At 39.3% G+C, this 11,862-nt stretch overlaps 1 protein-coding gene across 4 annotated transcripts; it reads left to right on the top strand.

The window, feature by feature from the left end:
- The first annotated feature begins 2 nt into the window (after window positions 1-2).
- On the top strand, window positions 3-11,656 carry Dap160 (dynamin associated protein 160). Of its 4 annotated transcripts, none has more exons than XM_069038789.1 (20): window positions 3-242; window positions 422-603; window positions 653-1,351; window positions 1,404-1,559; window positions 1,710-1,927; window positions 1,985-2,258; window positions 2,314-3,145; window positions 3,204-3,367; window positions 3,422-3,683; window positions 3,744-3,899; window positions 4,207-4,480; window positions 4,530-4,703; window positions 5,677-5,936; window positions 5,991-6,228; window positions 6,285-6,484; window positions 6,541-6,672; window positions 6,730-6,955; window positions 10,409-10,504; window positions 10,575-10,799; window positions 10,849-11,656. In XM_069038789.1, exons 2-20 carry the CDS (start codon window positions 428-430, stop codon window positions 10,995-10,997), a joined length of 4,911 nt encoding a protein of 1,636 aa, XP_068894890.1. In that variant the 5' UTR covers window positions 3-242; window positions 422-427; the 3' UTR covers window positions 10,998-11,656. The 4 variants fall into 4 exon arrangements, 3 of the variants coding, with proteins under 3 accessions (XP_068894890.1, XP_068894898.1, XP_068894907.1); XM_069038797.1 differs by lacking the exon at window positions 10,409-10,504 and adding an exon at window positions 10,300-10,371 and having other exon boundaries at window positions 4-242; XR_011156954.1 differs by lacking the exon at window positions 10,849-11,656 and having other exon boundaries at window positions 4-242; window positions 10,300-10,504; window positions 10,575-10,628.
- The last annotated feature ends 206 nt before the right edge of the window (window positions 11,657-11,862 follow it).

Genomic DNA, 11,862 nt, shown 5'->3' on the forward strand with positions numbered 1-11,862 from the left:
TCGGTGTTGCCGGCGTTGTGCAATTTTTGCTCTTATGTAATGCGTCATTTCGGCAGAATTTCCCAAATCAATTCGTGGAAATATCGGAAAATATATTGATTTGTGTCAACTGCAATGGTGACGAAGTGTTGAGGGTATTCTCCAGTTGTTCCTATTATAAGAAAAATGAACTAAAATCCCATAAAATGGTGAAACGTTTAAAACTAAATTGAGCCACCATATCCTAAAATAAACCTAAACAGGTAAGCCAAGCGATCACACTTTATCTCGACCGGAATCCATTGGTTGTTTCTGCAACGATAATTTTGTTGTTAATAAACGCCCATTTAGTTTTGCGTTACAATATCAATCACTGACTCATGAAAGGCCAAGAGATCACCGATTCGGCTTCATTGTGGCAAATCTGACAAATACGTTTTAGGTGAAAATGTCCGCTGCCGGAACTCCATCCACTGACCCTTGGGTCGTTTTGGCCCGAGAAAGGGCACGATATGAAGAACAGTTCAAGGCTTTAAAACCCAACAACGGTATAGTGACGGGGGATCAAGCGAAAGGCTTTTTTCTCCAATCTCAGTTACCCCCTTTAGTCCTAGGGCAAATCTGGTAAGTGTTGATTAACCCTCTCCTGAACTCGCTAATTGCTACACCACAGGGCCTTGGCCGACACAGACGCTGACGGTAAAATGGACGTAAATGAATTCTCGATAGCTTGCAAACTCATCAACTTAAAACTGCGCGGTTTTGAAATACCTAAAGTGCTTCCACCATCTCTCACGGCATCTCTGAAAGGCAACACTCCTCCCGCAATACCACCGCTTCCCAACCCCGCATTAATCGGCGCCCCACCGCGACCAGAACCTCCAAAGCCGGCCTTACTGCAAAACCAAGTGCCCCCCACACAACCCCTGCTACCAAATTTAAGTGGTGGGGTGTTGAGTCAGCCTCCCATGACTGGTATTTCTCCAATGATGGCCCCAGTTGGCATACCACCTCAACCTGCTGCTGGAATACCGACAGGAATAGTCCCCCCCATGCAAAGTAATATTCCTCAAGTTCAGCCGTTGATGGGGATGGGCACCCAACCTCTGGTGAACCAAGTGATACCAACCACCGGTTTTGGGACGGCACCTCTAGGGGCAGCTATTCCCCCAATGCCTGGCGCCGTTCCCTTGATGCCCGGTGGCACCACAATTCCGTCTGCTATAGCAGCTCCCATAGTTCCTGCACCGCACATGTCGCCAGTGGGAGCGGCGACGTCTATTTCGAATGTGGTCCCCATTGGACCGGGGGCTACAAGTACTCCGCGCTCGAGTATAGCCAGCTTGGACAAAACCGCATCAATTGAGTCACCGTTAGGTTACGATTTTATTTTATTTAACACCATTTGAGTTTATTATTTTTAGGCAAGTGGATTGGTCTGTCCCTCATCAAACTAAATTAAAGTACACACAAATTTTTAATACCACGGACAGAACGCGATCGGGATTTTTGTCGGGAGCCCAAGCTAGAAATGTCATGGTCCAGACAAAGTTGCCACAAAGTATTTTGGCCCAGATTTGGTAAGTTGACAATCTGAGGGAGAAGTTATTGATTGTGTTGCTGATGCAGGAAAAGAACTCCGACGTTGTGGGGGCGTTTGAATATGTTGACTTGTATAATAATTAATGGTAAAGAGTGACATGAAATAGTTTAATATAATTTAATCTCAGGGGGCTCTCGGATATGGACGCTGATGGTAGATTGGGATGTGAGGAGTTCGTCTTGGCCATGCATTTATGTGAACAAGCATCTTTAGGCAACCCTCCACCAGGAAAACTCCCTCCAGATTTGATTCCTCCGTCGTTCAGACGAGGACCAAGAACTGCATCAATTTCTAGTCAAGGAAGCGCACCGCTTGAGCAAGACCCAGCCGCTACGTTGTTACAAAGTAAAAAATACGATTGTTTTAATTTTGCAGATAATAAATTATTGTAATTTTTTGCAGCTTCATTTGAAGATAAACGGAAAGAAAACTTTGAGAAAGGCCAAGCGGAATTAGAACGACGACGAAAAGCTCTCTTGGATCAACAGCGCAAGGAAGCCGAAGAGAGAGAAAGAAAAGAACGTGAAGAGATCGAGAGAAGAGAGAAAGCAAGACAAGAGGCGGAGAGGAAGAGGATGGAAGAACTCGAGCGACAAATGAGAGAGCAACAGGAACAAGAGCGAATGAAGGAGGAAGAAAGAAAGAGACAGGCCGAACAAAGGGAAGCCGCCAGGAGGTGATGCTCAACTGAATCACGACAGTCAAAAAAGATTAAAATGTTTTCCTTTCAGAGAAATGGAGCGCCAAAGACAACTCGAATGGGAAAAGCAAAGACTGCAGGAGTTGCAACAACAAAGACAAAGAGAGCAAGAAAATGTACTGAAGTTGAAAGCCAAAAGTCAGAGTCTGACCATAGAGTTGTCATCTTTAAACGAGCAGGTGAAAGAGTTGTCGCAAAAAATATGCGACACTCGACTAGGAGTGTCTAACGTGAAGACAACAATCGACGGTATGCGGTCTACCAGAGATTCTCAAATGCAAGAGATGTCCCAGCTGAAGAATAAATTGAAAGAACAAAACACAAAACTTCTCGCCTTATCTCAGGAAAAAGTCAAGTTAGAAGCCAAGAATAAATTGAACGCCCAGATGGGCGGCCAAGATGCTGATCAAGCGAAAATCGCTTTTGAAAATAAAGAAATCACAATTAAGAATCTGAGAGAGAAAATCGAAGACATGCAACAACAGATCGAAGGAAAGCTTTCCGACATCGAAAATAATAACACCCAACTAACTGAACTCAGAACTCAACTGCGTACTCTCGTCAGCGAATGCGAAACTTTGTACGACGTTTACGAAGATAAGAGGAGCAAAGTTTTAGAAATGAAAAATTCGAACAAGAATCTGGACTACAACGCAAGTTGGAAAACTACCGACGCTTGGGGTGAGGGCGGAACGGAAGCGTCCACAAATTGGCCTGTCGACAATTGGGGTACGACGACCACAACACCCCCTACAGGAACAGCGCAACAGGGTGATGCGGGAAGTGTGAGATATCGAGCGCTCTACGAATTCGTGGCTCGAAATTCCGATGAAATATCATTTCAACCAGGCGATATTATCAACGTGAGTAGCTACAAGTCAGTCAGATTGAAAACGATCAAGATGACGTTTTTGTTTTAAGGTTCCCACCAAACAAACGGGAGAGCCGGGTTGGCTGGCGGGAGAGATAAGAGGTCACACTGGTTGGTTCCCTGAATCTTATGTGGAACCCGTCGATGGGGTAAGCGTCAGGGACACCACAACCACCGAAAATTTCGCCGAAGAAGCCGAAACCAAACGATTAGAGTAATTGTTTTGCTTTAATTGATGTTTACAAGTTCAATCACGGTCAACTTTCAGAGGAATCGCGGAAGTTCCTGAAGTCATCGAAACAACGAATGTCGCAGCTGAGCCGGAACCGTTCCCACCCCAAACTGAAGACACTGCCGAAGTGGAATACTACATTGCCAACTATCCATATCAGTCCCAAGAACAAGGCGATCTTACGTTTAACGCAGGTGACGTCATTACAGTCACCAAAAAAGACGGTGACTGGTGGACGGGGAAGATCGGTAACACCGTCGGTATTTTCCCGAGCAATTACGTTCAAAAAGTCGACGTGGTAAGTTGTCACGTGGCGAATGAAACACCCCACTTAAATGTTTGTGTGGTTTTTGTTAAGAATTCTGGCACTAACTCAACTACTACGGACACTACAACTGCGGTTAGTTCTGCTGTGGAAAGTGCTAACGCACAAGTAGATAACGAGGTTTCTCAAATCATCGAAAATAAAACTACCGAGAAACCGTTAGACTCCTCTGTAACCGCAAACGCCCAGGTTTGTTACTTTTACTTAACTCTGAGCTTCAGTAAGATAAATGCGCTACATCGACAGTTAAACTAACAGTGAAATTATAAGACGGAATATTCCAAATACAAATGCAAAGTGTTGTCCTTGCGTCTTTTGTGATTTTAATTTATTTGTGCTTTTTTGTAACCATCTGTAGAAAAACCTTGATGCATCATTCGCGTTGCCTTCAAGACATGCAAGAACTTGCATCAAGGTTTCGCTGCGTAATCAGTTTATTTCACTCCGCTGTGTGTGCGCGTATTCTTTAGTTTGACAGAGTGTTCTGTCCTTTTAGATTATGAAAGGTAAAAAGCCCGAAATAGCTTCAGTTATAGCACCATACCAAGCCACCAGCGCAGAACAATTGTCTTTGGCCAGAGGTCAGCTAATAATGATCCGCAAAAAGACGGATTCGGGGTGGTGGGAAGGCGAGTTGCAAGCGAAAGGTCGCAAACGTCAAGTCGGGTGGTTCCCCGCTAGTTACGTCAAGGTTCTAAATAGCAGCGGTAGGGCCAGCGGCAGAACAACGCCCGTGTCAACCACCAGAGTTCAGCAAGAAGTTGTGATCGGTAAGCGATCGGTAATTGGAAAGTGCACGACCTTTACGCAGGTTTTCAGACAAAGTAATCGCCTTATTCCCTTACACCGCTGGAAATCCGGACGAGCTCAGTTTCACTAAAGACGACATCATTAGTGTGACGGCTCGCGAAGAGGAGGCCTGGTGGAGGGGTGAACTCAACGGAGTGTCCGGTCTTTTCCCCAGCAATTACGTGACCCCACTTCAACAACAATGTAAGTAGAATGTTGTTCACGTCAGTTGCATGACTCATGTTTCTTTATCTCATCACCGGTAGTGTTTCACGGTTTTGTTGTTTTTGTAGGAACATAACAGCACCCATCCTACCATAAGAAGCTGAAATAGTCGGAATTAATAGGGAAAATAGAATTTATTATAGTGGTATATAAGTTATACTCAGAATGTATGTGTATTAAAAGCTAGATAAATTATATTGCGCTCCCAGTTTTAACAAGATAAGTTGACGTTTCTGTTGATCTTTATACCATATTCAAGTTTCAATTTTTATCTTGTTAAAATGTGGTTAAGATGAATGTTAATTACGATGTGATTTCCGTTATTATCTCAACTACATTATGTGATTAATTCTTTTGCTCATTTATTTTTTACAAACAAACTGTATTTATTTTTTAACTTTTCAGTGAGTTTGGTAGGGTGGGTGTTGTTTTATTGGTAAGATCTTTTTAAATATTTATTTAGCAATAAGAATTTTATTTCTACATATCTATTGACAACCACCCCGCTAAACTACACCGATGTCGAAGTTTTAGCTAGTATCTGTTAAGTTGTAAGAATTTGCCTTTAAAATTAATACTATCATGATAATGTTTCAATCATAAATGGAATATTTAGGGCGCTTCCTCAAAGCACGGGAACAGTTACTTCTGAATTGTCATTTTCAGCGACTAACAGATTTCTTTGCGCGGCTTTACAGTCGTACAATCTGATTCCTGAACGCGATTCAGTGGGGGTTCAGCCACGACTCAAATCCGCGCTCTCTGATACCCCAACGATATTTATTGCAATACTTGTTTGTCTCACTGTTATGTAGTTAAAAAAAATTCTTTATAAATACTCAATAACTCGAAATTATGTAAATGTATTGCATCATTAAATATATGCCACGCCCAGAGCCGCTTTTATTGTGTGTCAACTCAAGTCAATTTTTTGAAACTTCCACTTTCATAGCAAATGCGGTGAATAAAAAGCGCCAGGACTCGATAAGGGAGTTCATGCAAACGGAAAAAGTGTACGTCGAGGACATGCAAATAGTGCACGATGTTTTCGAAGTGCCGCTGAAAAAGAGTGGAATCATAGCCAAAGACGAAGCCGAGAAGATATTCATGAATTGGCAGGCAATTTTGCAGTGCAACGGAAGTTTCTTGGCAGACTTGCACGACTGGATCAGTTCCGGAAGCGACGTGCTGGGTCCGGTCATCAGCAAACACGTAAGTTGTCCGGAAAACATTTGGACCTGCCGCAACAAAAAATAATCATTTTAGTTGCGAAACATGCAAGTCTACGAGACTTTTTGTGGCAAGCAACTGGACAGTGCAGCTCTCTTGCAAAAATTGACAGAAACTTCGACAGCTTTTCGAGATGTAATGCGTAAGTGTCAGAATAATGTCGGTACAAAAGGGATGCCGCTCTCTTCGTTTTTGATAAAACCGATGCAGCGGATCACGAGATATCCTCTGCTCATCAGTAAAATTATCGAAAATACCCCACAAGACCATCCTGGTAAATTAATATTGTTCGTTTGGATTTTAGTCGTCGTCTGTGACTTCGTATTTTAGATTACGAGTCGCTCCAAGAAGCGTTGAGGTGTGCTGAAAAGTTTTTGAACGACATGAACGAGAACGTGAGACAGAAAGAAAATCAAGAGAGGTACGATTGGTTGCAGAGATGCGTCCAGAACGATTTAAATATAGTATTTGCCAGCGAGACGAACAAGCTAGGGCCGAGGAAATTGATCCACTTTGGTGTTCTAAGCAAAGTAAGACGTGCAAAAGGGCGTTTAGTACCTAGGTGAATTATTTTGTGCCTTTCTAGGTGAAGAGTGGGAAAGAGTTGATAGGTTTTTTGTTTAACGACTTTTTCTTATTAATCCAGCCGAGTAAAAGTTTAGGGACCCAATTTACATTCCAAAAAAACAATAATATTAGTTATAAGATGTACAGACAAGTGAGTATTAAGTATTAGTTTTGATTGCACCTGAGTCGTCAAATTTCTGTTTTTTAGCCAATATTGGTTCAAGATCTGACAGTTAGTAGAGAGAGCACTGATCACATTGAACAAGGAACTGACTCGAACAGAGTCGTAAAAGTACAAGACAATAAAAATAAATGCACTCTAAGTTTGTTAGCTCCTACGGTGAATGAGTGTAACTTGTGGGTGAAAAGAATTGACAAATGTAAAGAGGTTTACAGTAAAGTGTGCAGTTTGTCGCAAAACAGGCCGAAAACCAGTAAGTTTGTTAATTACGTGTACAAAGTAATTTATCGAAAATGATGCTCGTTGAGTTGAAATAAGCAACAAAATGTGCTTACGAGAAAATCGGCAACGATGAAGTTAGGTTAGAATATCAATTCTGTAGAGGGCGCCAAAATAGGTTGAACACAAGGAGGTTAAAGCAACCTTTATGGTGGGTTCATGCACAAGGAATTAACACTAGCATTAATTTAATTTAACTTTTTGAAAAGTTAAATAATGACAATTTACCAGAGTCGTTCATGCACACATTTAGATACTTTAATTTAATTTAGTTTAACCGAAAGTTGGGCAACTTTTATCTTTGCTGTTAAAAATTAAATGAATTCTATTCTGCGCATGTGTGGGAAACGGCAAGATGTCAAATGTGCGTCAAATTCAAATGTCATGTTGTGGTCAATGTGGTCAATTTGTCATATTCATGAGCATTTCATATTTCATAGTTTGGTGTTCTAAAAAACCAGTATTTACTGTTTACCTGTGGTGTTTAAATATTCGACGGCTGTATTATTATATTAATACGTACGAATTTATTTTCACATTTGGCAGCCTGCATGAACGGCTCTTTTTAGTTTAGTGTAAAAGTAGATTACGTTAAATTAAATTAAATTAATGCTACTGTTAATTCCTTGTGCATGAACCCACCATTAACCTCCTTGGTTGAACATAATTGACACAATAATAACATCACTCACTAACAGCACAGTATAGAGCTATAAGAATCAGTAGTTTCACTCGCGGGTTCAAATGGTCGCAGATCTCGGATCAGCTGACGAACTCGCAGGTGACTGCGCAGTGGGAAGACCGCTGCTGTTTGCTATTTTATTTATTTATTTTCTCTACTAATAAGCGGATTCTGACATGCGGCATATTGTTAGATTCAGAAAAATAATCTCTTTCAAAATAGGAATAAAAAATATATTACCAAGCTGTTTGAAAAAATAATGTTGACTATCATCTGACACTGAATTACTTGTTGAAAAAAAAAGTCTATGTTGTGCTTATAGAGTTTTTAAAGTGATTTATTCCAGTTTTTGTTTTATTTAAATTGAGCCATAAATAACGGAGGATATGGCTTGCGGTGTTTTTTAGGACGCACCTGTATATAAAATTGTTTAATTTATGTATTCCCTTATTCCCACTGATTCCCTTTATAAAATATTGAATAATATTTGAATCCTCTAATGCCATTTTAATTTCCGGCCTAGTTTTAACTCTCACATCTACCCCTATGGTTTGGAATTGACTACGCCGCTGGCAACTCGTGGGTGAGTTACGCAGTGCAATATGATGACAGAAAGATAAAAGGTGCCTCCGCCGAGTGAAACTACTGATACTTATAGCTCTATACTGTGCTAACAGGAACTGCTGTATTATAATTGGCCTGTTCAAAAGTGTAGTTTGAGTGATCCCCGCAGAGCTAGTAAACGGGCGCGTTTTTGGGGATATTATTTATCTTAAGTTTTTGTCAGAGGTTTCTTGTTCAAATGACATTTTGTACCGGGTGATCAAGAAGGACTGTGTAAGTTGGCAATACAATTGAGAACATTTTTTTATTCGGCTATTTACAACACTGCAACCGGATATGTTTTGTGGGTTTATTTGACAGATATGTAATAACGACGAAATGGTAGGTTATGAGAGTAAAAATAAACGGCAAGAAGAAATCAGAGTTGGAATTGGAATAATAATCTAAAAATTAACTAAAGGAAATTCTCGAACTGCTCCCCATTTTGCTCTAAAGATAAATTAACTCTTCTCTCGAACGATTCACCAGCATGTTTAATTTAAATTGAAATGTCAAATTTGACTTGTCACTGATGCGGCTGTCAGTGTGTAGCCGTCAACAACCGGAAGTTACTCCAGTTGTACAGTCGTTGACCAAAATAAAATAGGACAAAGTAAATTTCGATTGTGTAATTCGATATTTTTGCGAAATCCATCTCTTAGGAAACAAAAGTGTCAAAAATAAAAAAAACAATTCTGATAAGTGTCATCATTCGACAATATTTCAAAAACTCACAATCATTCAATTGAACAAAGTGACAGTGACGAGATGACAAGTGAATAAACACAACCTAACTTTTTGTAATTCAATCGTCAAGTCAAATCACGTTGTAATCTGAGACACATACGCCTCAGTTACACTACACAAATCTTTGAATTGTGAAACTGTCTAAGGTAACACTTTGTCCTATTTTATTTTGGTCAACGACTGTACCATTTAAAAATAAAATTCAGCATTACCAACTTAAACAGCCCTTCTTGATCACCCTATTTGATGTAAAAGAAACTTCTTGTTTTTTGCTGCTTTGAAATTAAATTCGTGAATGTTTTCCTTATTGTTCGTTGTTTTTGTCTTTACTCTTTAGTGTTGTTGTTTTTCTTTGTTATATTGCGTATTGATTATTATTTTTAGTAAAACGCCCGTTTTGTGGCGCCCTCGTCGGCGGAAATTGGTTCTTTCTCGGAAACATTTTCAAACCGGTCTGCTCAAAAGTGTAGTTTGAGTGATCCCGCAGAGCGCTAGTGTACTGGCTCGTTATGGGCATATTCATCTTAAGTTTTTGTCACCGAGAATGTTTCTTGTTGAAATGACATTTCGAATTTGAAGTCAAAAAACTCCTTGTTTTTTGCTGTTTGAAATTAAATTCGTGATTTTTTTTCCTTATTGTTCGTTGTTTTCGTATTTAGCGTTGTTATTGTTCTTTGCGCATTGATTATTATCTATTTAAGCGTGAAGCGGCCATTTTGTGACGCCCTCATCGGCGAAAATTGGCTCTTTCACGTAAACATTTTCATAATGCATTTTTAATGAAATGAACAGGCCGGTTATGATTATGCAATACAGGAGGTCGTGATTTTCATAATGCATTTTTAATGAAATGAACAGGCCGGTTATAATACGGCAGGTCGTGTTCACTAATATAAAGTTGAAAAAAGTGGGTTGCCATAAATTAATTTTAAATTGGACCGAAACTTTGCCCTTTTGAAGTGATATGGCCCAAAAACATGTAGATAAACATTACGACAGTTTAACAGCAGCAGCAAAACCATAAACCCCGTTTTTTAAATTTCGTCGTAGAAGGCCTTGTAACACGTCTCTTCACTTGACATTTTCTCAAAATTGTCATTTCTTAATAGGTATCTTTATTTTCGGTAAATATCTCTATATTAAAGATATTTTCAAATATCCATGTTCACTTACTATCCGTAAAATTGCTTCATTTTTGCCTGTATTTTCAACAAGATTTGAATGAGATATGCAAAAGAGTTGTTGCGCGGTGTGACCGTACTCAAGGCTTGTTATTCTGTGTGCAGAGCCGCATTTGGGGAAATCTTGCGGCCGCCTTCTTGTCCTTGTCCAAAATGGGGAACGCTTTGTGTCGTCCGGTAAGCCTATATACATAATTTTTATGCATGTTTTCAGTTAATTTTGACGGAATTTGGCTTGAACTAACCGTTGTTGGTGGTAATGAGATATATGCTAGAACTAGACATAGATCTAACAGTTTGAAGAAGAAAGGTATTTGTAAAATAGAAGTTGATAAGGTATCGTCGATTGCCGTAATGTAAATTTATTTTTTCAAACGTAGGTAAGCCGCACACCGACAACGTTTACTGTAAGGTCACGCTGGGAGATCAAAGACAACAAACAGATTTGTCAAAGGACCAAAACATAAACGGGAACGTTCCCCAAAATGGAGCTCCGCCAAATCCAACGATAGCTTGGAATTACAGCATGCAATTCCAATTGAGGAATCTTGATACTGAAGTTCTTACGTTCGTAGTTTACGGATTAAATTTATACTGCCCGGATGGTAACAGTGGTGATTTGTTCAGACGAGGAATTCAAGTTTTTTATTTTAGAATTTCTGGGTCGCGCCGAATTGAAAGTCACGGATATTCTACGTGAGACACAGAACACCAACGGTCCAATTACAAAAAAGCTGATCCTGCATCAAGTAGAATCTGGCGAAATCGTTGTTAAGTTAGATTTACAAATGTTTGACTTTTAAACGTTGTTGATATTTGGAAATTTCAATTCCACCCAATCAAAATGTTAGTTGATATTGTTATTTATACATATAAAATACACTTTACACGCTTCTGTTATTTATATACGACGTTTTTGTATTTTTCTATTGTTATATAATTTTTATATGACAAAGGGGTTACTTGTAATATTTACGTATAGAGGATATTTATTTATATGTATCGAGTGCTTTTTCTATCACGTGTAAGTGTGGATTTTACATCCATTGTGTTCTAATGGAAAAAGTACTATTGACATCACCAAAACATGGAAAACATACCAAAAAATTAAGTGCTGAATTCAGGTATCTTGTTATTTTTATCCTTTTATACGTACATACATACTTCCATCGTATTCAAGTAGAAGATATACTTACTGTAAACACCACTAAAATTGTATACATACGTTAAGCGAATGGTTCTACCTACTGGGTCCAGTTGAATGGGAAAAAGGGAATTTGGCTTGTTACAATTTTCACTCTTGCTCATGTTATCAACTTTTTTATGAAGGTAATTTATTAGACAACAATATAAAGTGATAATGCTAACGTTGATGTGCAAATTTATAAGTAGGTGAAATAATGCTTTAAGAATGTCCTCACATAAAATGTTTACAATAAACAGTATATGAAGATATCTATAACAGCTGTTTTACTTCATAAAGAGGTAGAACGTCAACTACAATTGATGTGTTATAGGAGGGGTGTGCGGTGTTTGGGAGCGACACGCGAGAATTGTGCAGTCAAAATGTCCGTCTTGAAGTCCCGTTTATGAATATGCAAAAATATTTGACGTAGTTTCAGTGGGCATCGGAAAAGTGACACGCCAAAATTATGTTGAAGAATTTGC

Source organism: Tenebrio molitor, chromosome 1 (assembly GCF_963966145.1).
Source record: "Tenebrio molitor chromosome 1, icTenMoli1.1, whole genome shotgun sequence".
Classification (NCBI taxonomy): domain Eukaryota; kingdom Metazoa; phylum Arthropoda; class Insecta; order Coleoptera; family Tenebrionidae; genus Tenebrio; species Tenebrio molitor.